Source organism: Lotus japonicus, chromosome 1 (genome assembly GCF_012489685.1).
Source record: "Lotus japonicus ecotype B-129 chromosome 1, LjGifu_v1.2".
Taxonomy (NCBI): domain Eukaryota; kingdom Viridiplantae; phylum Streptophyta; class Magnoliopsida; order Fabales; family Fabaceae; genus Lotus; species Lotus japonicus.
Genome location: NC_080041.1, coordinates 135,263,164 through 135,287,302, shown reverse-complemented (window position 1 = coordinate 135,287,302; position 24,139 = coordinate 135,263,164). Strand labels below are relative to the sequence as shown.

General features: G+C 35.7%; 5 protein-coding genes across 9 annotated transcripts; 4 read left to right on the top strand and 1 right to left on the bottom strand.

The window, feature by feature from the left end:
- The first annotated feature begins 634 nt into the window (after positions 1 to 634).
- LOC130731276 (protein MAIN-LIKE 1-like) lies at positions 635 to 3,830 on the top strand. 2 transcript variants are annotated; one of them, XM_057583509.1, is made up of 4 exons: positions 635 to 954; positions 1,482 to 2,468; positions 2,553 to 3,313; positions 3,405 to 3,830. In XM_057583509.1, the coding sequence occupies exons 2-4, from the start codon at positions 1,487 to 1,489 to the stop codon at positions 3,729 to 3,731; spliced, it is 2,070 nt and encodes a 689-aa protein (XP_057439492.1). In that variant the 5' UTR covers positions 635 to 954; positions 1,482 to 1,486; the 3' UTR covers positions 3,732 to 3,830. The 2 variants fall into 2 exon arrangements, with proteins under 2 accessions (XP_057439492.1, XP_057439491.1); XM_057583508.1 differs by lacking the exon at positions 635 to 954 and having other exon boundaries at positions 1,370 to 2,468.
- A 90-nt stretch (positions 3,831 to 3,920) lies between these two features.
- On the bottom strand, positions 3,921 to 7,743 carry LOC130731275 (PKS-NRPS hybrid synthetase cheA-like). Its single transcript, XM_057583507.1, has 6 exons — positions 7,385 to 7,743; positions 6,979 to 7,121; positions 5,679 to 6,862; positions 5,268 to 5,575; positions 4,327 to 5,195; positions 3,921 to 4,232 (listed from the first exon to the last, which is right to left on the bottom strand). The coding sequence occupies exons 2-6, from the start codon at positions 7,117 to 7,119 to the stop codon at positions 4,038 to 4,040; spliced, it is 2,697 nt and encodes an 898-aa protein (XP_057439490.1). The 5' UTR covers positions 7,120 to 7,121; positions 7,385 to 7,743; the 3' UTR covers positions 3,921 to 4,037.
- A 1,538-nt stretch (positions 7,744 to 9,281) lies between these two features.
- On the top strand, positions 9,282 to 10,302 carry LOC130732748 (calmodulin-like protein 11). Of its 3 annotated transcripts, none has more exons than XM_057584741.1 (3): positions 9,282 to 9,405; positions 9,607 to 9,845; positions 9,958 to 10,302. In XM_057584741.1, the coding sequence occupies exons 1-3, from the start codon at positions 9,387 to 9,389 to the stop codon at positions 10,090 to 10,092; spliced, it is 393 nt and encodes a 130-aa protein (XP_057440724.1). In that variant the 5' UTR covers positions 9,282 to 9,386; the 3' UTR covers positions 10,093 to 10,302. The 3 variants fall into 3 exon arrangements, with proteins under 3 accessions (XP_057440724.1, XP_057440725.1, XP_057440723.1); XM_057584742.1 differs by having other exon boundaries at positions 9,289 to 9,450; positions 9,607 to 9,840; XM_057584740.1 differs by having other exon boundaries at positions 9,289 to 9,450.
- A 1,103-nt stretch (positions 10,303 to 11,405) lies between these two features.
- LOC130731274 (probable aldo-keto reductase 1) lies at positions 11,406 to 14,667 on the top strand. Its single transcript, XM_057583506.1, has 7 exons — positions 11,406 to 11,564; positions 11,868 to 12,038; positions 12,208 to 12,420; positions 12,522 to 12,694; positions 12,868 to 12,964; positions 13,264 to 13,420; positions 14,194 to 14,667. The coding sequence occupies exons 1-7, from the start codon at positions 11,502 to 11,504 to the stop codon at positions 14,385 to 14,387; spliced, it is 1,068 nt and encodes a 355-aa protein (XP_057439489.1). The 5' UTR covers positions 11,406 to 11,501; the 3' UTR covers positions 14,388 to 14,667.
- Positions 14,668 to 15,251: 584 nt separating this feature from the next.
- On the top strand, positions 15,252 to 18,229 carry LOC130731273 (probable aldo-keto reductase 1). 2 transcript variants are annotated; one of them, XM_057583504.1, is made up of 7 exons: positions 15,275 to 15,390; positions 15,490 to 15,657; positions 15,897 to 16,100; positions 16,209 to 16,381; positions 17,151 to 17,247; positions 17,320 to 17,473; positions 17,721 to 18,229. In XM_057583504.1, the coding sequence occupies exons 1-7, from the start codon at positions 15,340 to 15,342 to the stop codon at positions 17,897 to 17,899; spliced, it is 1,026 nt and encodes a 341-aa protein (XP_057439487.1). In that variant the 5' UTR covers positions 15,275 to 15,339; the 3' UTR covers positions 17,900 to 18,229. The 2 variants fall into 2 exon arrangements, with proteins under 2 accessions (XP_057439488.1, XP_057439487.1); XM_057583505.1 differs by lacking the exon at positions 15,897 to 16,100 and having other exon boundaries at positions 15,252 to 15,390.
- The last annotated feature ends 5,910 nt before the right edge of the window (positions 18,230 to 24,139 follow it).

Below are 24,139 nucleotides of genomic sequence, written 5' to 3'. Positions count from 1 at the left end.
ATGCTAGTGTTACACTGTCCGGTGTCCACACGCTTCAATGGTGACAAAAAAATCAGAAAATTCATTCACCCAATGCTTCACGGGGATTTAAGAAAAGGTAGAACAACCCAGGCTATATAAGAAACCACCCATTGATGTTCTCTGGTTAGGACTAAGATTTATGGATATTGAGTCTGACTCATTCATGATAAATCATAGCTAAACACATAACTGATCATCCACCGACAATGACACAAAGGAAAGCCACCTTTTATCTACTTCTAAGAGAAATAACTAAAAAATTGAAACAGATTAAAATAGAACATGAGATTGAAAATAGAATCAAGCAGACATAACACAAAACCCACATCTAAAATAGAACAGAGTAAGATTTATTACTGAAAAGAAAGTATACCTTTGGAGACGGTCTATGAGGAAAGCAAGAAGAGGGTCAGAGGTGGATACAAATATAGAAGCCATCTTCGAAGGGACTGAACAGAATAAGTAGCACTGTAATACGAAGTGGCGGCTCTCACTTGGGCGTAGAGGAGGAGACAGCGGTGGAAGGGCGAGGGAGGGCGTCGAGGAGGTTCTGGAAATCAGAGGCAGACATGGAAAGCAGTATCTGAGAGAAAACGGCTGAGAGAAGGTGAAAGGCGAAGGGGAGTTGGGTTTGGGGCCCCCCTATGGGGCTCCGCGCCCCACTTAAAGTGGGGAAATTACGGAAAAACCCCCTTTACAAGAATACGGAATATTAAATTTCGTATTCAATACGGAATATAAAGTTCCGTATTATATTACTATGTAAATGACAGGGGTTTTTCCAAAACCCATTTCAGCGCTCCAAAACATTTCAAACCCTTGCTCTCCAATCTTCGAGACCGACGATCTCCTTGCCTCAATCATCATCTGGAAAGTGTACCATCGTCTCCATCATCAAACCCATTCTCCCCATTCATTGCATTGAACCTAGAGGTAAGTAAGTTTGGATTTCAACTTGAATTCACCATTTAACTTGGAATTATGGAATCTTGCAACCCTAGGGTAGTCGATTTATGCTTAAGTAGATGTTATGTTGGCTGAAATTGTGTATAAATTGGCCTTTGGGGCGAGTTCCATTCATGCAATGTCGTTAATGGATCTCTGGTTCGATACGGAACATAATGTTCCGTATTCAATATGAAACTTAATGTTCCGTATTGGATACGAAACTTAATGTTCCGTATTGGATATGAAACTTAATGTTCCGTATTTGGTGTCTGTTTAGAGTTATAAACTTAATTTATAAAATGTTTTTATAAAACTTAATATAATTAGCTTAGTTTATTTATAAAACCTAATCTAATTAGCTTAGTTAATTTATAAAATGTTTTTAATTTAGTTATAAACATCGTGAATTATTTAGTGATTTTATTTAGAGATTTAATTGAGAAATTTAGTAATTGAGCGAGTATAATTTATTCAGTGAATTTATTTAGAAAATGTTTGCTCTGAATATATAGTGAGAATGAAGAACAGAAAGAGGTCTCGAGCTAGTGAGGATGCGGGGCCTACAGAGGATAGACACCAGCGATTACATGCTTCTAGCCGGCGCGGCGATCAAGCTGCGACCTCTCACGCGGTTGAGGCTTCAGCTCCAGCTCCAGTTGATTCTATGCAGTCGCCCATGGTAGAGGCTTCAGCTCCAGCTCCAGTTGAGCCTACTGATCGAGTTCCTACTCCGCCGTCTCCCATGGTTGAGGTACCTCGCCATGAGTCAGCAGGCGAGGAGTCATCAGGCGAGTCGTCATCCGGCGATGAGTCATCCGGCGATGAGTCATCCGACGAGGAGTCATCCGGCGAGGAGGGGTCATATGACGAGGATAGTATTCCTCCTCCTGATGTTGATGCTGATGTCGTGCCAGAGGCACAGGGTGGCGAGGAGGACCTGATCCAGAGGTTGCCGCCGTTTCCGGGGGGGCCTGTTGATCTGTCGCTTCTCACGCATTATGCTGATCACAAGGCTCCCTGGACGTGGCATGCACTCCTACGCACAGACGAGCGGTATGTGGACCGTCGACACTTGAGGGTGGCCACAGCTGGGGGGAAGGTTTGGAACCTTGCTTGTGATGGTGATTCAGACAGTCACAGGAGGGTTCGAGAGTTGATTGAGCAGACGGGTCTTCATCAGCTACCCTGGTGCAGCTACTCGGAGACAGATGCAGGCCTCATTTTGGCCCTTGTGGAGCGATGGCATGAGGAGACTAGTAGCTTCCACATGCCGTTTGGGGAGATGACCATCACCCTGGACGACGTGTCGGCTCTTCTCCATCTCCCAATGGGGTCGAGGTTCTATACGCCTGGGAGGGGGGAGAGGGACGAGTGTGCAGCGCTATGTGCTGAGTTGATGGGAGGATCTGTTGCTCGTTATCATGCTGAGTTTGATAAGAACAGGAGCCAGACTATTCGCTTTGGGGTCTTGCAGACCCTGTATGATGCTGCGTTGGAGGGTATGTCTTAATTATTACTTGATTAAATAGTATCTATTATTATTGTATTGTTATTAACTGTTAACTGAATTCATTTCATTGTAGAGCACCGATATGAGGACGCTGCACGGATTTGGCTGGTGAACCAGCTAGGCGCGACGCTCTTTGCTAGCAAGAGCGGTGGATACCACACGACCGTCTACTGGATAGGTATGTTGCAGGATCTCGGTCGAGTGTCCGAGTACGCGTGGGGCGCAATTGCGCTCGCTACGTTGTACGACCAGCTTGATCGAGCGTCCAGGAGGGGGACGGCCCAGATGGGAGGTTTCAGCTCACTCTTGCTAGGATGGGCCTACGAGTACCTTTCTGATCGCGTCATTATCCGGAGGGCGGATCCGGAGTACTCACAGGACCAGCCTAGGGCGCGGCGGTGGGTTATGTCCCGGGTCGGGCATGCAGGCCTCGATGAGAGGCGAGTCATGCTCGATGAGCTGACGGTGGATGACATTATATGGACCCCATTTGAGGACCATCGGGCTCATCGACCACGGGATCAGAGGGCCATGTATTCTGGCTACATCCGGACGCCATTTGGCCGTGTTGTTCGACGACATCTACCAGAGAGGGTTCTGCGCCAGTTTGGCTACATCCAGGATGTCCCTCGACACCCCTCCGAGATCCAGACGACTGGGTCCCTTGCTGAGACCGCAGATGCTGCCTATGCTGATTTTGTGCCGCACCTGCGCCCTCAGGGGATCCCTGTTACTCATTCGGGAGAGGCTGTGGAGGAGTACATGAGGTGGTATGGCGGTGTGTCCCATCGGTTCATCATCCCTGATGATAGGAGGGAGGAGTTCAGTGCTGTGGTAAGTTTGAATTTTATTTTTCATGCAATTGTGATTTTTTGTTCATGATATTTTATTTGTACACTCACATTTATGTACATTATTTTTGCAGACGGTTGTGCGTCGGGTCGTGGACTTGTTGGAGCAGTCACTGGAGGTGCCAGATGCTCTTGCAGTTGGCACGCATGCCCGATCCCTCACTGAGAGGGCGCTGGATCTTATTAGATCCAGCGCATTCATCGGTACCCAGGGAGTAGCCTTTGCTGCTGTCCGAGGAGCTGGAGCTGCAGGAGGCAGAGGTCGTGGAGGTAGAGCCCGTGGAGGCAGAGCCCGTGGAGGCAGAGCCCGTGGAGAGGGTGCACCTGCAGAGGGCGCTCGTGGAGGCAGAGCTCGTGGACCTAGAGGTCGGAGGGGTGGCGGTAGGGGTCGGGGCGAGTGACTGTATATTTGTATATATTTTTTTGTGTACTTTTATATTATGACATGTGACGACATTGTATGGACTCTTTTTATATTAACCACGCTTTCTATTTCCACCTATTATGTTTGGACTCTTATAATGAAAAATAACCTGTATAACTACACCGTGAATAATGAAAGGCAAGATAAGTAACATAAGGCCCATCAATATACCAATGACCATCAAATTACTATTATTAAAAGCAGCAATGAACAACATAAGGGCAAGGCCCATCAGATTAATATTACAGAGCGTTTACAAATGAATATTACACAAAGTGTGGCGTCAGTCTGTGGTGATGTCTACATAGCTTTGGTGACTAAGAGGAACACCAAAAGTAACAAACCAAGCTTCTAATTCTGATGTAAACCTGTGTAAACGTGTAACATATGGGACGCACCAGCTTACTGATATAGGATCAACATACCGTTCCCACTGGAGAGCAATTGGCGGCATAGAATGTCCAGGAGTTAGATGGAGCTACATTATAGAGAATAACAATAAAATTAGATAACTTACAAATACAACAAATTAATTCACAAACTGGATATTAGTGTACGCAATAAAAAAATACCTGTACAAAGTGATTTATCACATGACCAACAGCTATAACACGATGTACAGGAGGTGGACCTTCTCCTCTTAGTGGAAGGTATGACCAACAACCCTGAGAAGAGATGGATATGAAAACCACTTGGAACCTGGTTGCTACAAGGTATCCCATCTCTGGCAGTTGCATCCATTTATCCTCGGTAGCCGGATGACCAGGAAGAAGAGTGAGTCGAGAATGTAAGGCATTAACCACATGTCTGGACCACATTTCATCATACAATCCTCTGTGTCGTTCAAGTTCGTCTATCAACGCTTCCCTAACACATGGCCAACCTTCCTCACCTGATGGTAGTCCCAGTAATGCAGCAATGGCTCTATAGCCACAGTTACCATCGTCCTCAACATTCTGAACTGTGTGTATATATGGGTGGAAAAAGGATGGAAAATGACCCATGAAATAACTTGTATCAGACTTCTTCACACGCTTCTTCTTCTTTGGTGGTTGCGAAGCCTTCTTTGCCTCTTTGATCTCCCTATCAACATGCTCAAAACCTGAAGGATCACGAGTCAAGGATCCTATTGCTTTAACCTTGGGTGGTTTTCTTTCGTTCGCCTTAAGAGTGCGCTTGGACCTTATCTGAACCTCAGGAGTACAAAGTGAACTGCTTTCAGGACAATAGATAGCTTGAAGCTTCCTCCTTACCATACTCTGCCCTCCAGTATCCAAAGAACTGAAATAATGTGTCAATGCCTCAACTTCTGGTTGCATATCTCCATGGTTCATGCCGCAAATATGGTTGCTGATAGTATCTGCAACAGGTTCAGGTACATGCTCCCAACTCAGTCTCTTCCAGAATGGATGAATTGACTCATATGGAATTCTTTCATAACCTGCAAGTTCACAAAAGTGTCACTTTCAATAACAAATAGAATTAATTGACAAGAGAGTGGTTGACCGGTGACCTGCAAGTTCACAACCGCAAGGTAGTCCATGAGTCTCTCTCAACAAGCAATCGCATCCGCCGTAGGACTTCATTCTTATATGTTCATCGTCGATGAGCTGCAGGCATTTGTTTGACACAAATCCTCTAATATTTGTGTAAAATGGGAACATGAAAATGTGATCAATTCTGTGAATACTGCGCTCAAACGATGCTAATATTTCAGTATGTCGATTACATGTCAAACTATGCGACGCATCCCAAGAAGTGGCTAGGTCACCCTTGCAATCCCGCAACATCTTCTTCAAACTGGCATGTGCACCCTCAGCCCTGCAAACAACAAACAGATATCTTATTAACTCTCCAATGTAAACAATCTATCAAATGAAAAACATATAACAAGGCATAAATTAAGCTCATATAATTTTTGTACCTGTTACTTGTTGTTGTTCCAAAGTGCATCACATGATTTGTCCATGCCTTGGCAAATTTTTCCTTGTGGACCAACCATGTTGTAGAACAATAGGAGGTAAAGTTGCTGTATTTGTCCTTGCACATATTAAACAATTGCATCCATTGAACTTCAAATTCTTCAACTGTTGCAGCATCCACCACCTCTCCCCACTTCCCCATAACCAATTCAGCAAAATCATCTGTACCAACATAGAGTTTGCACTTTGCCAAAACACACTTGTTGATGTGCCACAAGCATAATAAATGGCTGGTGTTGGGAAGGCTTTGCTTAGCAGCACTCAATAAGGCAAGATCCCTGTCAGTAACAATCACCTTAGGCAACATGGCTTGATCAGCTAATAGAGACTTCATACACTCCAGTGCCCAAACGTAGTCATCTGTGCCCTCATTAACAATGTAGCAAAAGGCTATGGAGTATGTCTTATCTGTGGAAGTCAGTCCAACAATCTCAAGCAATGGAATTTTATATTTGTTTGTCTTGTATGTGCAATCCATAATCACTACATATGGAAATGTGTTGAACAATTTGATAGCATTTGGATGAGCCCAAAATACATCCCTAATGACTTCCGATCCAGGCTCATGTCTTTCAAAGTGGACGTACTTGTCACCGTCCAACTTCTTCAACAAGTGTTGCATTTCTGTCAATGACCCGCGGAGGGATTTTCTTAACCTCTTGCAAGCACCATAAATCTGAGATATGGTAGTCAAGTTTAAAGGATTGTTTTCCTTCAAAGTCAACAGCATCTTTCTCGGTGGAACCCAACTCTTTGACATTTTTTCCACTTGCTCCTTCTCTTCGGAATTTAGACGACCAACAAAATTGTGGCCAAGTAGTGACCTAGCTGGTTCATGGTTGTGTGTACCTTCCATCACCTTTAGCCGCCAATCTCTATCTATGCCATTTTTCATAGGTCGTCCTTTTAGTCTAAAAGGACATTCTGTCTTTTGTGTTCTCGTTCCTTCAACAAGGTCAGGGTCTCTGTAGGGAACATACTTACCATGCTTCTCGCACCCCAACATGACATAAGCTTTTCTGCTTCCATTCCCACCGCTATCTGACTTTGTGATCAACACAACATATCCATTTTCAATCGCAATTCCATGAACCCAATTGATAAGATCATCACGGGTAGGGAAAATCTGTTCAATGATGCATACCCAACACACAAACAAGGCATAAACAAGGGTGATCAAGACATAATAAGAATTGATATATTACACTTTCAAAACAATGCAAAAATCTGTTCAAAGAATACCTGATCAGTTGTAAATAAATGCGAGACATCTATACTTATACACGGGGGTACAAATGCTGGTGGTGGCACCTCTTCAGGTTGAGCATTGTTCAATCCAACTTCAATCAATTGGGATTCATGAAATAAAAATGATTCTGTCATCCCTGGAAGAGAATACGGAACTTTATTATCCATATTGAATACGGAACTTTATAATTCGTATTTAATACGGAAATTTATAATTCGTATTGAATACGGTATATGAATTTCCGTATAGACTCCGAAACTTTATATTCCGTATTTTAACACATCTCAGAATTCAGAAAATCATCATTCTAACTACTTAATCTACTTAATCTAACTACTTAATCTAACAACTTCAACTACTTAAACTAACAACATACAACAAACAACTAACAACACTTACCTCAAATGCTATCTTTTTGCATCCAATGGTGGAGAGCTTGCCAATGAAGGAGTTGGTGGTGGTGGTAGGAAGAATGGAAGTGAGGATGAAAGTGAGGTAGGAGAGGGTGAGAGAGAGGGTGGTCTGGAGGCATTGAGGGGGTTAAGGGGGCTGGTGAGGGGTTGGTGACGGAGGAGTAATGGTGGAGGGGTTGGTGGAGGGAGGAGTAATGGTGGAAAAGGTGATGACTGTCAGAGTTATAATACGGAATTTTAACTTCCGTATTCTATTTTATAGAATACGGAAGTTTAAGTTCCGTAGGGCATTTATGGGTTAAAAAAAAAGAGGTGGGGCGCGGAGCCCCATAGGGGGGGCCCCAAACCCAACTCCCAAGGCGAAGCATCTGATACTGAAAAACGTTTAACAAATTTAATAAATCCCGAAGGATTGAAACTGATATGAATGAACGGCTGAGATCAAATCTGAGTGAAATAAAATGACTGTTTGACTAAAATATCCATGCCCAGCTTTCATAATTATTGGAATAAATTGTTGAAGGACTTTTTTGCCCCTAAGGCTGCAAAACTTTACTTTTATATATATTATAGAAGATTATAGATAGATAGATAGAAGTGAGTCATATCTCTTGAACCTCATTCACTCTGACAAAACACTCTTCTTCAGAAAATTGACACGTGTCATCCTTTCAAAACATTTTTTTTCTCTAATAAAAAATAAAATTCTTCAGAAAATTATTTTTTCTCTCTTATCCAAATTACTTTATTATTTTATGAGTTTTGTTTTATTATTTTATGAAAATAAAAAGTATAAATAATGTGGTTGGTGAGACCAAATGAATAGTGTTAAGAACTAAGAAGTAAAAACTCATGGTTGGAGCAAAATTACTTGAGAGTAGCTTAAGCACATGTGGCAGTACGAGCCCACATGAATAGTGCTAAGAACTAAGAATTAAGAACTAGCATTGGAGATGCTCTAATATGCTAGTTCTTAGTTCTTCACACTATTCATTTGCCTAAAATATTTTTTTCAAAACTTGTACTTTCTGAACATTTATTTGCCTCATTTACTAGAAGGTGCAAACTGGAAACTTGAATTGGTCAAAGCAAGCACTATCATAGTTGTCCTCTACGTGATTTCATATTATGAAATCGTTGAACAATTTACACTAACAGTAGCGATTCTTTTCTCCCCTCAATCGAAGGAAAACTAAATAAAGTTAAATCTTACATAAAACTTGCAGAAATATATAAAAGCGACTTTCTCTTATTATTTTACTTACTAACAAAAATAGCAGCCCAAATAAGTAAAAACAGAGGAAAAAGTACCTGTCACTTGAAATTTTGTATCTGCAAATATTTATGTACATATGCACATGTATATGTATGTATGATTCATTAATATTTATGTATATATGCACATGCAAAATATCTTAGTTTTAATTGACCAACTCACGTGAGAAATCTAAACTGAAAACACCAGAAAAATATATATTATTCTCATTGAACGTTTCCAATTCAGTAAAGATCAGATAAATGAATAATTCGATTGTCTTCAAGAATTAAGTAACTAACTCGAAACAGAAAAATTGAACAAAGGAAGCATAATTTGAGATTGAACTATTTTGCATACGATGATTCTGATTGCAGTTCTCACATCTCAGTTGGGTGGGACTTAGGGTAGCGAGAGAAAGAGGATGAGTGGCTGAGTGCGCGTGTGTGTGAGAGAGTGAGAGGAGTAAGTCTTTAGTGCAAATAGGTGCAAAACTTAGTTTACTAGTGTAATTTTTAAAATTTCTGGGGGTTCAAAAAATATATTATATAAGGGTATAAGTGCAAAAAAAAATTGTTCGGGGGTTCAATTGAACCCCCTCACTTACAAGTAGATCCGCCCATGACCCTATGCATGCATACAATTCCAAGAGCGAAGAAAATGACACCCCTTTCTGGATCTCTAAAGTGCTTAAATGTTGAGCTGCTAGTTGCTTAGTTAAATAAAAAGAAGCATGAGGGAAGAGCAAATTGGTGAGTTTCTTGAAGCCTTCTGTCTTTTTGACAAAGATGGAGATGGTTAGTACTTACCCTTAATTATATATAGCCTCTCATAATGTTAATTTGTTCAATTCATTTGATGCTTTGCATCCTTTGTTGCTTAATGAATTTGATATTTTTTCTTACATTTGATATTGACATGTGTATTTTGTTATAACATTGTTGGAAAAAAAGGGTGCATAACCATGGAAGAATTAGGCACTGCAATCAGAGCACTAGATTTACATCCGACGGTGGAAGAGTTGCAAATTATGATGAATGAAGTCGATACAGATGGGAACGGAACCATAGAATTCGAGGAATTCTTGAATCTCATGGCCAGAAAAATGAAGGAAAGTGAAGCAGAACAGGAACTGATGGAAGCTTTCAGGGTGTTTGACAAGGATCAAGATGGTTACATATCCCCCAGTGAGGTTCAATTAAAATTAAATATTAGTACTTGCTTCTGGAACAACCATATTTGATGGTAATAATTTGTTTATTTCATGTAATTGATATGTGTATATAATGTTTGTGTGTTGGCAGATGAGATCTGTATTGAGAACAGTAGGAGAGAAGGTGACAGATGAGGAGCTGGGACAGATGATAAAAGTGGCTGATTTGGATGGTGATGGTCTTCTTGATTATCAAGACTTCGTTAGGATGATGTTGGCTGTTTGATTACCAAAATTAAACATTTAAACTGATCAGGATTACAATAATACATGTATTATTGGTATAATATTTTGATTAATTGATCATTTAGTATTTCCTATATGTACGCAGGCAACTATTATAGCTAGATTATCTCACCTTTCAATAGCTGTACGTAGCTATACTTCGTGGAATTTCTTTTGTTTTCAGCAGATTAATTATATTTAATGTATTATTGCACACTTTTCCGTTGTATAAAAAAATTGTATTATTGCACCTCTCAAATGTAACAAATAAGATATTAGAAGATACGTGAGTATAAGTTTAAATTTCGGAAAAGATATTTGTAAGAAAATATATACATTATACAACCGTTTCTTAAACAAATGATGACATTCATGAAGATAAATAAAATGAAAACTCTTCATAGTAAAATACATTTTAAGAACTTAAACATGTATCTTTCACCTTTACAAACATCTAGTTTTTTTTACTGTGCCAACAAGTACCAGTTATAAGAGGTTAATAAATCTTTTTTTTTTCTAAAAAAATATCTTTAAGAAATTCCTACATGTTAAATCTTTCTAAAAAAAAGATGTGTTGACATGTTATTGCAGGTTATAGCAAGTGGAGTAAAATTGCACCACTCTAAAAGTGGTGCACATTAGGGGTCACCTAAAAATGGAAACAAAAGTGAGCAACACTGAAAGCAAAAGTAAGGGATTTGGTTGGAAGGGTGAATCAAGACGGGTCGATGAATTCAAAAGCCCAACCCGCCTGGCCTCATTATGTCATGCCTAATTTTTATTTTTGAAATGTTACGTTATGCCTATTTTTTTATAAGAAAATGTTAATTGAAAGTAATGTTGGTAAATTAGTCATTCCTTAGGATTTGGAATTCTGAATGAACATTTATCATTCATCTCACATAACTTTTATGTCTCATAACTCTTACTACTTAAACTAATAATCAGGGTCATGTTATGCCTAATTGATAGTATAATGATAGTGAGAAAAAAATTAAAAAAAGACAGAACACATTTTGAATTTCTCATTCTTCTCTCTAGTGGACAAGCTTTCTTTGAAGGGCCTGCTTCTTCTCAAAAGGAATCTGTTATCAGTGGCGGGAAAATAATATACAAGAATCCTTCAGAAGACTTCATCGCTATGGTCTTTTCCTAATTTAAATAATCTTTTTTTTTGAAATGCTAATTTAAATAATCAAAACATTGGAAATTGAGCGTAGTTTGAATATTCGGAGGAGGTGGTCCAACCAATTTAAATATTATTCAGTCATGAAAAATTTGCCCCTTCTAACACATCAAATAACCAAATTAAAGTCAAAGAATATAAGTGACATTGAGTGCATGTTATACATAGATGCCATGGGGATTGGAGATATGCAATTAGGAGTTTGATATTACTGAGAAACCAAAATGGCTGCACGGCAAAGTGGATTGATTATTCCTCGTGTGAAACTTGGAACCCAGGGCTTTGAGGTATTATTAATTCTTCATATTTTCTAATGTCATGTTCTTAATGCAACTACTAGCAATAACATGTCAATGAAATGTTCTAGAATTGCTTTTTATTAGAAATTTCAAGTCTTAGCTTATGTGTAAACATGAGATTGTAAAACCAAAGATGCACTTATTGAAAATGTATTTTTCCATTTACCCTCATTTTTCTGAAACCCTGCCAGGGTGTGTGAAAAATTGAGTTAATACAAAAGGGCAGGGCATAAGAAAAACTGGGTGTGAAAAAATAAACTGAGATTTTTGTTTCACTCCTTTTTGTTTTAGGTTTCAAAACTGGGATTTGGGTGCATGGGCCTCAGTGGAGCCTATAACGATCCTGTTGCTGAAGAGGATGGTGTATCTATTATTAAGTATGCATTCAACAAAGGAATCACTTTCTTTGATACTGCTGATGTTTATGGAGCTGCTGGTGCAAATGAACTTTTGGTTGGAAAGGTATACAAACTAGTACAAAGGATTTCCTTTTCCTCTTCAATGAACTACTTATGTTCTACATAATTGAAATTCAACTTTCTGTTCTAATAGTTGCCCCACGCTTTTTTAAAGAATCTTTGGAATTACTAACCAAGTTTGTTTTTATATCCTATAATTCTGCTGATTCTAGGCTTTAAAGCAACTACATAGAGAAAAGGTCCAGTTAGCGACCAAATTTGGTATCTCGAGAACACAATCAAGAGATTTTTCTGGTATGATTGTCAAGGGTTCACCTGATTATGTACGCTCATGCATTGAAGCTAGCTTGAAACGTCTCGATGTTGAATACATTGATCTCTATTATCAGCACAGGGTGGACACATCTGTACCAATAGAGGACACAGTAAGAATTTCTCTCTTGTGAAATCTGAAAATGAGATTTTTAGCAAAGTACACATTGTATACATGTTAATTTCTACTTATAATTTTTTTTTTCTGTTATAGGTAGGTGAACTTAAGAAATTGGTGGAAGAGGAAAAAATCAAGTATATTGGGTTATCTGAAGCCAGCCCTGATACAATAAGGAGAGCACATGCAGTTCATCCCATCACGGCTGTACAAATAGAGTGGTCCCTCTGGACTCGCGACATTGAAGAGGAGATTGTTCCTCTCTGCAGGTCAGTTCGAGTTCTTCCTCAAATTCATAGGATAAAAATGTAGCTCTCTTGACTGGTTCCTCATTAGAAAATATATGAGTTACTTGAAAAGATAGTTATAAAAAGAATCAATTGGTGCTGTTTGCATGGTTGTATTAATGTGACTTAGCATTTTTTATGCTTCATTGATGCAGGGAGCTTGGTATTGGAATCGTACCATATAGCCCTCTTGGGCGTGGCTTTTTTGGCGGTAAAGGAGTTGTTGAAAGTATGCATGCAATCAGCTCCCTGGTAAAGCATTTTAGCACTTAATCGTTCGTTTCTGCTGCATGCCCTGGAATTGTAAGGATAAGATGGGGCAAATTATCTAATAGCAATGATAAATTCTGAATCCTTAACTATTTGATATTTCGAATGGTTGGTGTCTTATTTTTAGAATGTGTATATGTCCACTCAATTGCAAATACTTGTGCATGCCCTTACTTTTTTTCATGTATCAATGATGGTTAAAAAAGTCTAAAAATTAGACTAAATTTCTTTCCTGAAAAATAGGCGCTGTTTAATTTCCTGATGGTTAACTCACTTATCAGAAGACTTCACATCCCCGCTTCCAAGCTGAGAACTTGGACAAGAACAAGAGTATATATGATCGAGTCAACAATCTTGCTAAGAAGCATCAGGCCACTCCGGCTCAGTTGGCATTAGCATGGGTACTCCATCAAGGCGAGGATATCGTGCCTATTCCTGGTAAGTGACAAACTATGTACTTATTTAAAACAGTTGTATATAGCAAAATATTTCTGATAAGTGATACCCGCTAGCTATTGTGTGAAGTGTATCAGAACAAATTATGAGGCATGGTATATTTCTCATTGAACTTGTGCGCTGCTCAAATAATTGAAGAACTATATCAGGGCAGTATAGTCGTGCATTTTTTATGTTAAGGCTTAAGAGTATGTACTAAGGTTACTGGATGAAGGTTATCAATTATTAATTGAAACCAACTTGAATGTGAGTTAACTCACAGATCAAAGATCTTCCTTTTACGTTTATTACTTGGGAAATTGTTCTTGCTGTTTTGGAATGTATGTTAACGGGGTTGATGGGGAATACAAACACACTGTAAGTGCACTAACTATGTGTCTCACTTAATTGACTTTAATCACAATCTATAAGAATTAAGAAGAGTTTCGTTCACTTTTTTTTTTTTGAAGTGCATGTGCTTACATTGGTGCCAACAGATGCCCAAACATAGCTTTGAAGTGTTTTTTTTTTCTTTTTCCAAAAGTATGGGGGTATTTTCTTTTGCTATCTATCCAGTATTCCAAAATTCTTGAAACTCAAGACTTCTAACTTCGCCCTTGTCACTGATAACTATTAAGTAGTCTATATAGTATCCTGGGATTTCTTTTCACCTTTCTACTTGTCTTTGTCCTACCCAACCAAGAAGCATATATGTCTTTTCTGATTATCCATGTTCTGTTGTGTAAGGGTACAATTGTTTATACCTTGACTGACAGGAACAACGAAGATTAAGAACCTAGATCAAAATATCGGTGCCTTAGCAGTGAAACTATCGGAAAAGGACCTGAAAGAGATTTCTGAGTCGGTTCCGGCTGATGATGTAGCGGGTGGGAGATACTACAATGGACTCGATCATTTTTCTTGGAAGCTTGCTAACACGCCTGCAAAAGATTCGAAGATCTCAACCTGAAGTACTCTGAATCCTTTTCAGTTAGAGATTGCTCTCAGTCATGATTTAAGGGCAGCAAGGCTGATAGAAGCAAATATCAGTAATCTACCTGAAACTAAACATCAGAGTTTCACCAAAGTCTGTTTTGTTAATTATGCTTTTCCCCATTCTTCACGGGGAGATTGAAGAAATGAAGAAGAAAATGTTGCATTAATATTACTATTCACATAATGCTCCTATGTATGCATGCTTATGTATTTGTGTATTTTCTACTAATAAACTTGCAGCAAGACTTTTCCCATATTTTATGTGCTAATATTATAAACAAAAAAGTTAACTGCCGGAAGGCTTACTCTAGAGTTTTGAAACATTCTTGTATATATAGTACTACCATACAGCTAAATTAAATAAGAGTACTTATACAAAGACTCCATAACCCTGAGGCCACTAATACAAATGCGGTTAGCGCCGTTTAGACGAGAAGAGTAAAAGAAAAAAAAAAAATGCCTCGCAGGAGTTTTAAACCTACGCAAAGTTAACACGCCAATTTTGTGGTAGTCTCGAAAAATGTTTGGAAGTGGGTTAGAAATTGTTTAGAAGTGCAAAATTAACACGCCAATTTCCAAGCCGTTAGAAATTTGTAGCAGTTTAAACCACTGCAAAGTGGATCAGTAGTTATTTAGCAATTAACCAAAGCCACCATCAAATTTATTAATGGAGCCATATTCTATAGGTTTTCCAACTGTTTGCTAATTTGTTTTTATATTATTTATTTAAAAAAATATACTTACATGGTACACATGCCACATAAAAATAAACATACCAATAAAAAATTACAAAAAAGTCAACTAAGACTAACGAATATATATGAGCGTGATGACGCTTCCTTAGTGTGAGCTGTGAAGAAGAAAAGAAGGGAGAGGGAGAGAGGTGCAAAACTGGAAGAGGAATAGAGAAAGTCTGAATCACAAAAATGGGACTTATTGATATTCCTCTTGTGAAGCTTGGAAGCCAAGGTATGGAGGTAAGTTTAATCAATTGAAATCATCATTTTGAGTGGCTTCCTAGTTCTGTGAATGATGTGTTTTTCAATTTCTGGATTTTGATTGCATTGTAATTGTAGGTTTCCAAGTTAGGATTAGGGTGCATGAGCCTCAGTGGAGTGTATAACTCTCCTCTTCCTGAAGAAGATGGTATCTCCTTGATCAAGCATGCTTTCAGCAAAGGGATCACCTTTTTTGACACATCAGATGTTTATGGACCCCATGTCAATGAAATTTTGATTGGAAAGGTACTTTACTTGTAAGTTGTAACCCTATAATCAGTAACTGGTCTTAGGATTTGGTCTGTGCCCCTAAAGGGTATAGTTCCACTTCTTGCTTATGACAAGAGGTGTTGTGTTGCTGTGTAGCATTGTTTTTAATTTTCCTTTCACACCAAAGAAAAGTAACTCATCCCTTTCAATTTTTGAAATGGAATGGTAACATCAATCAACAATTTAGAACACATACATAACATTTGAACTTTCAGGCACTCAAGGACTTGCCTCGAGATCAAGTTCAGATTGCCACAAAATTTGGGGTTGTCAAATACGATTGGGCTAATGTTATAGTTAATGGTACCCCTGAATATGTTCGATCCTGTTGCGAGGCTAGCCTCCAACGCCTTGGGGTGGAGTACATTGATCTCTTTTATCAACACCGTATTGACACCACTGTTTCCATTGAGGATACTGTGAGTAATGCCCCAACGAAACCTTTTTTTTATTCTTGTCTTTAGGGGGGACAATTTGTTGGTAGCTGTGTGTGTCTGTCTTTGATTTTCTGTTTTTGTTGATCACAGATGGGAGAGCTTAAGAAGTTGGTCCAAGAGGGAAAGATAAAGTACATAGGATTATCTGAAACTAGTCCTGATACACTAAGGAGGGCACATGCTGTTCATCCAATTACTGCTGTGCAAATGGAGTGGTCTCTTTGGGCTCGTGATATTGAGGAAGAGTTTGTCCCCCTTTGCAGGTACATACATGTCCAGGATGTGATAGAAGTTTCACTTCTATTGAGCTTCCAATTATTGAGCCAGTTATTGCTATTCATTTTTATCCCATCTATATTGAATAATTGCAGTCTATTATTGAGTGTTTAGTTCTACAATATTCTGATTAATAGGGTATTGAGCCGCTTGTCAGGCAATCCTTAGATCAGGGAAATTGAGCTGTTTGCTTTTCTTCTTAATTTTCCTAACTTTTCTAATTAGGTCTTAGATGTTCTTGCTTGGTAGGAATTAGCTTCCTATCAATGTGCTTACTAAATTTGCTATACTAGCTGATTAGTTTCCTACTTCGTGGTCAACCTTCAAGTTTGGGTTTGCTTAAATGCTCTACCTTATAGGTCTCTAAGTGTAAATTGTGGTTGTGGTTTATCCATGAACTATTGAAAAATTAAAGACTAAGTTGAGTCAGTAGGAAATCTTAAGTATGTTTTGACTGTTTATATTGTAAGGTCACCAAGATTTTGTCAGGAAAGAGTTAAGCCATTTCCTTTAGTCCAAAGTAAAACAACACTCTTTTTAGCAAATGCATAACTCAAGTTGGAGAGGGAGAGGGAGGTGCAAAACTGGAAGAGGAATAGAGAAAGTGAGAATCACAAAAATGGGACATATTGGGAGGTGCAAATCTATTTTCTTCTTATAAAAAAAATGTAACCAGGTTCTTTCACTTCCTGGCTCAGTACTTTTCCATGTCCTTCACAGTTCTTCACTAAATAGATTTGGTGACAAAACTTGCAGGGAACTTGGGATTGGAATAGTGCCATATAGTCCCCTTGGTAATGGATTTTTCGGTGGCAAGGCTGTCGTGGAAAGTTTACCTGCAAACAGTGCTCTGGTATGGATTTAATCCTTTGTTTCCGATGACAATTTTGCTAGTTCATTGTTCATCAATATCTCTTTTCACCAGGCATTCCACCCAAGGTTTCAAGGGGAGAACTTAGACAAGAACAAAATCTTCTATTCTCAGCTTGTGAAGTTGGCAGAGAAGTATGTATGTACATCGTCACAACTTGCTCTTGCATGGTTGCTTCATCAAGGAGATGACGTGGTACCCATCCCTGGTGAGTGATTTTACATCTAGAAGAATTCGAATTCCCTACCAGCTTTCTCAATTTTGCTTGTTGCATGTTTAAGGAGGCTGTATAATATGTCTTCTGGTCATTTCATAGTGTTGCTTTGAATTGGGGATTTATTTTCTATTTTTTACGAAGGTCAACAATTCATTTGTTCTATGAACACATTGGCAGACTTTTCAATTATGACTTTTTTGCCAGTAAATAACATTTCTGCAACTCTCATGCATTGTAGGAACAACTAAGATTAAAAATCTTGATAATAATATCGGTTCGTTGGAAGTGAAGCTCAGCGAAGATGATTTGAAAGAAATTACAGATGCAATGCTAATATCTGAGGTGGTAGGGGAGCACATTAATGATGCATTTCTTAAATGCTCATGGAAGTTTGTTGACACTCCGGCAAAAGCATAGCTAGATACCAGTTATGCTGCACCTCAGCAATCAGATACATTTGAATCCTCAAACTTTGTAATGTTTTACTAAAATACAAATAAATAGATACAGATTGAGGGAGAGGCACAGTTCTGAAGAATTGAGGAAGAAAATGTTGCAGTGATCAGTGATGTTATTGTTCACAAAAGATTCCTCTGTTCTGATGCATTTGTTATGTGTATTAGCAGCATGATGATGGTAGTATTTTTTAAAGACTTTTCCCATTAATTATGTGCTAATATCAGAAACACTAAAATTAACTGCTGTCAAGGCCTTACTCTATAGAGTTATGAAACATCCATTTATGTATATTGTATAGTACTGCCTATAGTTTTGTTTTTTGAAACTGCCTATAGTTAAAATAAATACATCATTTACATAGAAAAAAATTATTGGATATTTTTCAATATAGCACTTGCAATATAAGTATGGGTTGCCATTATGAAATTTGGTAAGAGGATGTAGATCTCCTTGGTGTCTCCTCTCGGTCTTAGCCCATGGGTGTTTGTCGTGACTCTCCCCAACAGAGGAGTTAATGACATAATCAATGATGAAAACAAGGCAGGGCCGTGGAGCCCTTTATGAAAAACAGGCAGCTACCTAAGGCCCCTGAGAAAAAAAGGCCCAAAATTTTTTTGGTTAAAAAATGTCTCAAACGACCAACAGTGATCATAAGCCAAGGTATCAAACAAATAGTATCTGGAATTCTGAAAATAAAAAACAGATAATTAGGAATTGAAACGTTGTCACGTTCATTAAAAAAACAGGCTGAAAATTGCAAAAAGATTGAATGATTGATATATAATATATTAGATTCATTTAAAATACCTACCAGAAATAAAGACACATAGTGGGCCAAAACAAAATAAATAAGAATCATTCCTCTTCCCTAAAAATTAGCCAATTAAAAAGAGAACTTACATAATATATTTTTCGAAAATAAGTTACATCAATATCATCTCTTTTAAAACTATTCAATATCATCAATAATATAATTTAAAATATTTATTTATCCCAAAAAATAAATTCTTTTTATCCTTAATTTATTCTAATTCTCTTAGTCTTTCACTCTCCCTGGTTTAGACCACATACGCTTACGCAGTTACCTCCTGCTACTCATCAATAATCCTTTTCTAAAATATATGTTAGACTTTAGTGTTTTCTTTGTTTATATTTCTTTAGTATTTTATTTAAATTTTATATTTAGATTCCTTGCAAATGTCAAATAGAAAGTTATATTTTATATAATATACTAAGTCTCTTTAAAATTCTTGCAACAGAAAGGTTCCTTTAACATTTTCGCCTAAGGCCCCAAAATGTTTGTACACGGCTCTGAAATAAGGTTTCCATTGGGCTGGCACACTGGATGACGAAATTAAAGACTGAAGAAGAACGTTCAAAAAAAAAGACTGAAGAAGAAATCATGTTGAATACAAAATGCGCATTTCTTAGATGTAAAATTATTATTGGGATAAACATATGTATATTTATTTTGATACATTTTATAATTGAATGGTGGTAGCTGTAAGTAAAGGTTGACTGCAAGGTACATGAGATAAAATGTGCAGTAGCTTCCATGTTGTTTTTGTTACTAAGAAATTTTACATACATTAGTTGTGAGGCTAACCTCTCATCTCACGATCAGCGCCAAGCAGTAAGGATGTGGAGGTCGTGGAGGTCTTATCATATGAGAGGTTTTTGTTTCATTTATATATCAAATATTTTCTTGTTACTCACCAATTTCTGGAGCGGAATTGGGAATTGCATTTGCATCATAATCCTAGAGAAGCTAATGCCTCTATAAATTATTTAGCTAATATTGGAGCAGATCTTTAGTGTGGTCTCTCTATTCTGGATGTTCCTCCAGGTTGACCCGTTTTTTTTACTAAGGATATCTTAAACTTGTAGTTTTTGTTTTCTTTGTTTAATTTTTTCATTCCCCAATTTTTTTTAAAAGAAGTAAGCGAAGAAAGTTATAATTTTAAATTATAATTTTAGATTTCTTAATATAGTCATAAAGTTTTAAGTTACTTTTTCCTATGCCACTTACACATAATATGACAAGGATAATTTTGAAAGTTTAACATTAAATTAGAATAAATTTAGTACGTTTAACAACTTTAACTTATATTCCTAAACTATGTGAGGTAGTTTTTTTTTTCTTTTATAAACTAGTGTTTTTTTCCCGTGCGTTGCACGAGAAATATGTCTATTGTATTTGATATATCAATTAATCATGAATGTGATTATGCGTGTTTGTTTAAATCTTAGATAATTAGGGCAATTTTTTTAAAATTCGGTTTCAAAATCTGTTTTGAAATTAAGAAACACGTGTCAACAAAAGATAAGTTATCTAATTCTTTCATAATATATATTAATATATAGAGGAGGAGATGCCTGATGCAGTATCTTAGATAATTAGGAAAAATCTTATATTGTGGATCATGAGAAAGAATAAAAAGAGAAATCACAGGATTCCTGTAAATGTGTAGTAAATCAGGCTTGAGACTTTTCCTAATTTGAAGAGATAATAAAAACAGTTTCTAATCTAGATAAATCTTAGATAATTAGGGCAAATCTTTTAAAATTCGGTTTCAAGACAAAATAACACAACATAAGATAATCTATCAAATGGAATGACACGTGAAATTTTTTTTATGAGAATTAACCTGAGATTTTTTTAGAGTATTAATTAATTTAAGATAAAAATAAACAACATAAATCCTAATTAACTTATACTCTAAAAATAACTCTAAAATAAAATAAAATATTTCCTGAAATTAACATTAAATAAATAATAAGATAAATTAAGAAAAAAGCAAGGAATAAACAACCTAAATCCTAATCAAATCTAAAATTTAAAAAGGTAATAAATAAAGATAGATAAAAACTACAACAATCTAGCAAATCATAATAAAAACTCATAAAATCCTGAATTAATTAAAAATTCGAAAATTCAATAAAAAATACAATAAAAATTAATTAATACTCCAAAAATAAATAATAAGATAAATTAAGATAAAATCATGAAATAAACAACCTAAATTCTAACCAAATATAAAATTTAAAAAGGTACTAAATAAATGTAGATAAAAACTATCAAAATCTACCAAATCACAATAAAAAGTCATAAAATCCTGAATTAATTAAAAATCCGAAAATTCAATAAAAAATACCATAAAAATTATTTAATACTCTAAAAATAAATCCAAAACAAATTAGGATAAAATCAAGAAATAAACAACCTAAATCCTAATCAAATCTAAAATTTAAAAATGTATTTTTTATGAGAATTAACCTGAGAATGACATGTGAAATTTTTTTATGTCTATTGTATTTGATATATCAATTAATCATGAATGTGATTATGCGTGTTTGTTTAAATCTTAGATAATTAGGGCAAATCTTTTAAAATTCGGTTTCAAATCTGTTTTGGAATTAAGAAACACGTGTCAACAAAAGATAAGTTATTTAATTCTTTTCTAATATATATTAATATATAGAGGAGGAGGTGACTGATGCAGTATCTTAGATAATTAGGAAAAATCTTATATTGTGGATCATGAGAAAGAATAAAATGAGAAATCACAGGATTCCTGTAAATGTGTAGTAAATTAGGCTTTGAGACTTTTCCTAATTTAAAAAGATAATAAAAACAGTTTCTAATCTAGATAAATCTTAGATAATTAGGGCAAATCTTTTAAAATTCGGTTTCAAGATAAAATAACACAACATAAGATAATCTTTCAAATTGAATGACACCTGAATTTTCTTTTTATGAGAATTAACCTGAGAATGGCACGTGAGATTTTTTTAGAGTATTAATTAATTTAAGATAAAAATAAACAACATAAATTCTAATTAACTTATACTCTAAAAATAACTCTAAAATAAAATAAAATATTTCCTGAAATTAACATTAAATAAATAATAAGATAAATTAAGATAAAATCAAGGAATAAACAACCTAAATCCTAATCAAATCTAAAATTTAAAAAGGTAATAAATAAAGATAGATAAAAACTACAACAATCTAACAAATCATAATAAAAACTCATAAAATCCTGAATTAATTAAAAATCCGAAAATTCAATAAAAATACCATAAAAATTAATTAATACTCCAAAAATAAATAATAAGATAAAATAAGATAAAATCATGAAATAAACAACCTAAATTCTAATCAAATATAAAATTTAAAAAGGTACTAAATAAATATAGATAAAAACTATCAAAATCTACCAAATCACAATAAAAAGTCATAAAATCCTGAATTAATTAAAAATCCGAAAATTCAATAAAAATACCATAAAAATTAATTAGTACTCTAAAAATAAATCCAAAATAAATTAAGATAAAATCAAGAAATAAACAACCTAAATCCTAATCACATCTAAAATTTAAAAATGTATTTTTTTATGAGAATTAACCTGAGAATGACACGTGGAATTTTTTTTATGAGAATGACACGTCACTAATAATTAACGTGAGAATGACACGTCACTAAATCAGCCTGATGGGAGTTCTTCTTTTCTAATATACTAGTATATGACCCGTGCCTTGCACGGGGAATTAAAAATTATATGTAAGTTTCAAATTTTTAATTTTATTTTGTTAACATAGTGGAAATTTTATGTTTTATGACATATTTGTGTTTATTTCGTTTTGGTTGCAGTGAATAATCTTAATATGGTAGTTTAAATCTTAAAATATAATTTTTTTTGTTAGGCGTAGTTGATGTTTCAAAGCACGGCGTTTTAAGGTCAATTTGTCGGCGATGTCATATTAAGTTCTTGTGTAAACTATTTTTTTTGTTAGGCGTAGTCGACGTTGCAAAGCACGACGTTTTAAGATCAATTTGTCAGCGGTGTCATATTAAATTCTTGTGTAAACAATAGAATATGTGTTTTATAGATTGAATAAATAATTGATCGGTGTTCTCTCTTGATCGGTGTGCTTCTTGCTTGTTTTGATTCGTTGCCACTCTTCTCTACCTTTTTTGCTTCTACGCTTTTTGAAGCTACTCTTTGGTTGATATTTCTTCTCTTGGATTTTTAGCTACTCCAATCACCGTGGTTCGTGTCTTTGAAGATGAATGATGATTCCTAATTTGATCGATTTGTCACCCTTAGGGGTTGTTTCTGTCTATAATGTTAGGTGTTAAAGCATGTGGTAATGCTTGTGGGTTTGTAGTCGAGATGTTTTTGGGTTTTTCATGTCTGGTTGGGATTTTTTGCCGGCTTGCTTTGTTGTTTAGGTTACTTTACCCATGTTAAGAGGAGATATTTCTCAACACTATCTATCAATATGTTTTACTTTCAAAACAAATATTGAATAACTAAGCAAGAAGAATTATAATGGATATTCATTTGAAATAATGATTTTTTTTTTTAAAGAAAATAATGAATCATTCAAAAATTCTCATGTCACGCTAAATTATTTAAAATTCAAAGGTAGCTATAATTTTTTTTTATTTGAACCCTAAATTAATGTATCACATAATTTAAATTTAATTCGTTTTAAATTCCTAGAACTATACTATTGTTTGAAAATACTTTCTAAGTTTTAAGATAAGTTGTTTCTTTTTTATTTGATCTAAAATAATTCATTTTAATTTCCTAGAAGTTCTCTACTGTTTTAAAAGATTTTAAGTTTCAATATAAGTTCTTGGTTTTTTATTTTGGTATAAAATTGAATAATTTATTTTTCTAAAGTAAAATATTATTTTAAGCCAAAATTATTTTATGTCAAATGTTCCTCCCCATGGGAGATTTTTACCCTATAATTTTTTTTTTATTTTTTTCCTCTCTCATTTTTACCCTATAATTTAAACATACTACATACTCATATTTTTTAATTATTTAAAAATTCATTTTTAACATGCAAGTATTTCCATGTTAAATACTCCTTCCATGTCCCCGAATGATAGCTCAAGTGATAAGAGCTAAGAGATATATGAGTTGGGTAAGAAGGTCGAGGGATCAAATCCTGGAAAATGTAATTTATCTTTTCAGTGTACAAAAAAAAATGTTTCTCTTCGTGAGAGGTTTCAATCCTCTAATTTAAAGATAAATAAATATATACTACATATGTATTAATGTTTTCTAATCTTCTCGTCACATATTAATCCTCAACTGCAATATATACTTTTATACCCACCCACCCACACACACATATATATATATATATATAATTCTAAAATTATTCTGAAAATATATG